Raw genomic sequence first — 3,688 nt, 5'->3', positions numbered from 1 at the left:
GGAAGAACATTGAAACATGCTGTAAGGCAATTTCTGGGGAGGGGAAAAAAAACAACAAACAATACTTATTTAAGAGACTATTTATTTTCCACATGTTAGATAAGATCCGACGACGCTAGAAGGAAGCCTGCGGGAATTCAGACTGAAAGTCAGCAAAATCACTTTAAAAGGAAATCAGATAAAAACACAGTTATAGGGTGTTTGCATTTTTAACCTGAGTACTCAAATCCACAGAGAAAAGAGAGAAAAAGCACTGCCTTCAAAAAACTCAGCTTACTGAGTTTGCATTCTATCTGTACTAGACCTACATTTCCAAGTTGCAATCCAACACTCACAGTGAAGGTTTCCCACACTACATTAGATCACAAAATGTTTCTGCTATACCTGCCAAGGGGCTAACTTTTACACCTTTTTAACATGCACTCACGTTGCCATTACTGCATGTAAACTAAACCATTCTGTCTTATTGTGTGTTATTCTGTCCTCTTCTGTGCAGGCAAAGGTATTTTGCCAGCTATCAAGAACCAACACACATTTTGGGGGATGGTGGGGGGAAGGTCACCCTTCTGTTTACTAAATTCTCCCACAGCTGGGAATACAACTGGTTTATTCATGAACCAATTTGAGGGCAATTCTCCATGAGAAGTGGTGACAGCAGGGGAAGAAAGGGAATAATGCCAGCAAGGATTTTCTCTAACATGGTTTATCTTGGCACAGAAACACAGCAAAAAGGTAGGGATGCACTGATCTTTCCGCACTGTATCTTCTCTCTCCAAAAACAGGCTAGGAAAGTGTATGATAAATATCAGCTCACTGCTCCAGTATTTAAGAAATGACAAACTAGTGGTGTCTCCAAAGACCACAGGCAATGACTTGATTGCTACTGACTTCCCAGCAAATTGCTGAAAAAACCAGTCTTGATGTAAGTGCTCAAAATTAACACAGAAGTCACTGTGTCTCCTTGAGGCTTTAAAGTGCTTGCTCAGCATTAGCCAGACAAACTGCATCCTTCAAGAGTTACTCATAATTTACAGCTCCTCCACAGCTTATCATAAACATCCGGGAAATGTTCTTTGCACTCTGAAGCTGAGGACACATGAATGTTACAAAAAGGGAGAGCAAAGAGACAAGTGAAAAGGAAGTAGCAAGTTCCTGCTTCAGTAGGCTCTGCTTTTATGAAAACAAGCTTTGCATTTTGCAAAGAGTCAGTTTCCCCATGAACTACATCTGTGGAGTGGTTTTCATCACTAAGAGGAAGTTTTTTTCAGTCTATAAGACAAATATTTAACAATTTCCAATGGCTGAAGTTGGACAAATTCAAAGAAGAAGCCTTTAATAGTGAAGAAAACCGATCACTGGGATATAATTTTAAGGGATGCAGTGATTTTCCAGTATTTGGGGGAAGAGGGTTTATGACTTATTCAACACTTGAAAAAGTACTTAACCTAGCTCAAACAATTAGTTCTAGGAAGTCTCACAACCCAGTGATAGTGTGAGCTAGACAAGATGACCACAATTGTTCCTGTTGATTTGAAAAACCTCAGAACCGTGATTCAGAAGACTAGTTGTTACAGCAGAACACAGAGCAGACAAACTTAACTCACTCTAGTAGACAAAGATTTCCAAACACCACCCCTCTCCATTTATTACAAACTGTGAAAATGTAGATGCTGTTCTCACCAACCCTCCTCCCCCAGGCTCTGCTCATGTAGATCTTGACCCTCACCACTCCACTGTAAAATAAGGCCAATGGTATCTTGGGGTGCATTAAGAAGAGTGTCTCCAGCAGGTCGAGGGAGGTTCTCTCCCTCTCTACTCTGCCCTAGTGAGACCCCACCTGGAGTATCATGTCCAGTTCTGGGCTCCCCAGTTCAAGAGGTTCAGAGATTTACTTGAGGGAGTCCAACAGAGGCTACGAGGATGGTTAAGGTACTGAAACACCTGTCTTATGAGGAGAGGCTGAGAGACCTGGGGCTGTTTGGTCTAGAGAAGACTAAGAGAAGACTAAGAGGGGATCTTATTAATGTATAAAAATATCTAAAGGGTGAGTGTCAAGAAGGAGGGGCCCATCTCTTTTCAGTCATGGCCTGAGATAGGACAAGGGGCAATGGATTCAAATTTGAGCACAAGAAGTTCCACCTCAACATGAGGAAAAACTTCTTTGCTGTGAGCGTGACAGAGCCCTGGGACAGGCTGCAAGTCTGGAGACTTTCAAAACCCATCCAGATGGGTTTCTGTTTGACCTGCCCCAGATTCTGTGGTGGTCCTGCCCTGGCAGGGGGGGTGGACTCGATCTCCAGAGGCCCCTTCCAACCCCTGCCATTCTATGATTCTGTAAAATAATTTAAATCATTAGATTTGACAGTCGCAGCATGATTCATGCACAGAGCTGGAGAAACATTATCCTAAATAATCAAATGCACAGTATGATAATTTAGAAGGTTGTTCTCCCCTCCCCCTGCCATGCCTCAGCGTAAATCCTTGCCAGCATTAATGGAAGATACACACACACACTGAAGTGAAACTGTAGTGCAGTTTTGCAACTCCTCACTTACCAGTGTAGTTTACAGAATAGCTGTTTGGGTCCAAGAATTTTTTTACCAGTTCACAGTTGGACAGTAGGTGATGGGTAGTAATTACATCCAGATAGGCCTGGAGTCCCTTCTGTCTTTCCGCTATGAATTCACGCTCCATATTTCCAATCAATTTCTTTGGAGGAAGAGGTAGACTTAGAGTGGAGATCTTAAAAAGAGAGGAAAAATTACTAGCCTTGATCTCAAAATGCCTCAGGGATATAAACTAGCAATCCAGAAACAAGAGATTCTCAGCCACAAGCTAACTACTGGGTAACTCTTTCTGCACGGTGTATAATCAAGCTTTTATGCTTTTCTAAGAACTATTATCAGGGTGAGCTAGTCAGACAACAGCTGCATCCCACTGTGAAGACGTAAGTGGAACTACACTGAGAATGTGAAGAGATGAATTTTTGCTAGTGAGTCATGCATTTAAGATCACACCACAAAACTTGCAGATACCAAATAGCTACAATTTTTGGCCAAGCCCTTTCTATGACAAACCACAGCACAAAAGCAATTCACACCTTACCATTTTCTCCAGATAGGATTTATGGTTTCTTTTTCCATGAAGGGCAGATTAATAACTTTCCTTTGCCTCTATTGCCTTTATAGGTAATTTAGAGCCCTTACTGTGTCAGTATTCTAAATCTGTAACATTGAACATGGTGCAACTTTCCCATTTGCTCTTCTGAATTTGTTGCACAAGTTTTAAACAGCTTTCAACCCAGAAAGAGCTCCAATCTACCAGTGGACGTGCAGTAGTTGTTTTATGTTGACATAAGGGATTCAAAACTTCAGATAAAATCAGAGAAATATGTTGAAATAGGACAATGAAAAAGTGCACAGAAATTCAAAGCCTTATATAAGGCAGATCAAAAGGATCATCTTTAGAAAATAAAACTGGATTGCACACCATGTTTACGTTCAATTACATGATGTGAACTGCCAGAATAAATTTTTCATCTTGTTAACACATTGTTGTCCTGCAGATCAAAGCACCTGCCTTAAGCATGCTGAATCTCCATGGGAGTTATCTTTAAGAAATGTGTACTGCAGGAATCAGTTACACCAGATGCAATAACCTCATTTCTAAAGCAAACAGCTCAGCAGGA

General features: G+C 41.2%; 1 protein-coding gene across 2 annotated transcripts in view; it reads right to left on the bottom strand.

The window, feature by feature from the left end:
* Positions 1-3,688, bottom strand: part of PXK (PX domain containing serine/threonine kinase) — a 24,803-nt gene that overhangs the window by 18,063 nt on the left and 3,052 nt on the right. For both annotated transcript variants that reach the window (XM_009997002.1, XM_009997003.1), the window contains exons 3-4: positions 2,556-2,742; positions 3-33 (exon numbers count right to left, since the gene is read on the bottom strand). In XM_009997002.1, the coding sequence (XP_009995304.1) occupies positions 3-33; positions 2,556-2,694 (170 nt within the window). In that variant the 5' untranslated portion in view covers positions 2,695-2,742. The remainder of the gene's footprint in view (positions 1-2; positions 34-2,555; positions 2,743-3,688) is intronic.

The sequence above is a fragment of the Chaetura pelagica genome, unplaced genomic scaffold, assembly GCF_000747805.2.
Source record: "Chaetura pelagica isolate M959 unplaced genomic scaffold, ChaPel_1.0 scaffold364, whole genome shotgun sequence".
Classification (NCBI taxonomy): Eukaryota; Metazoa; Chordata; class Aves; order Apodiformes; family Apodidae; genus Chaetura; species Chaetura pelagica.
The sequence above is the reverse complement of the archived record's forward strand: the minus strand, read 5'-3'. Positions and strand labels throughout refer to the sequence as shown.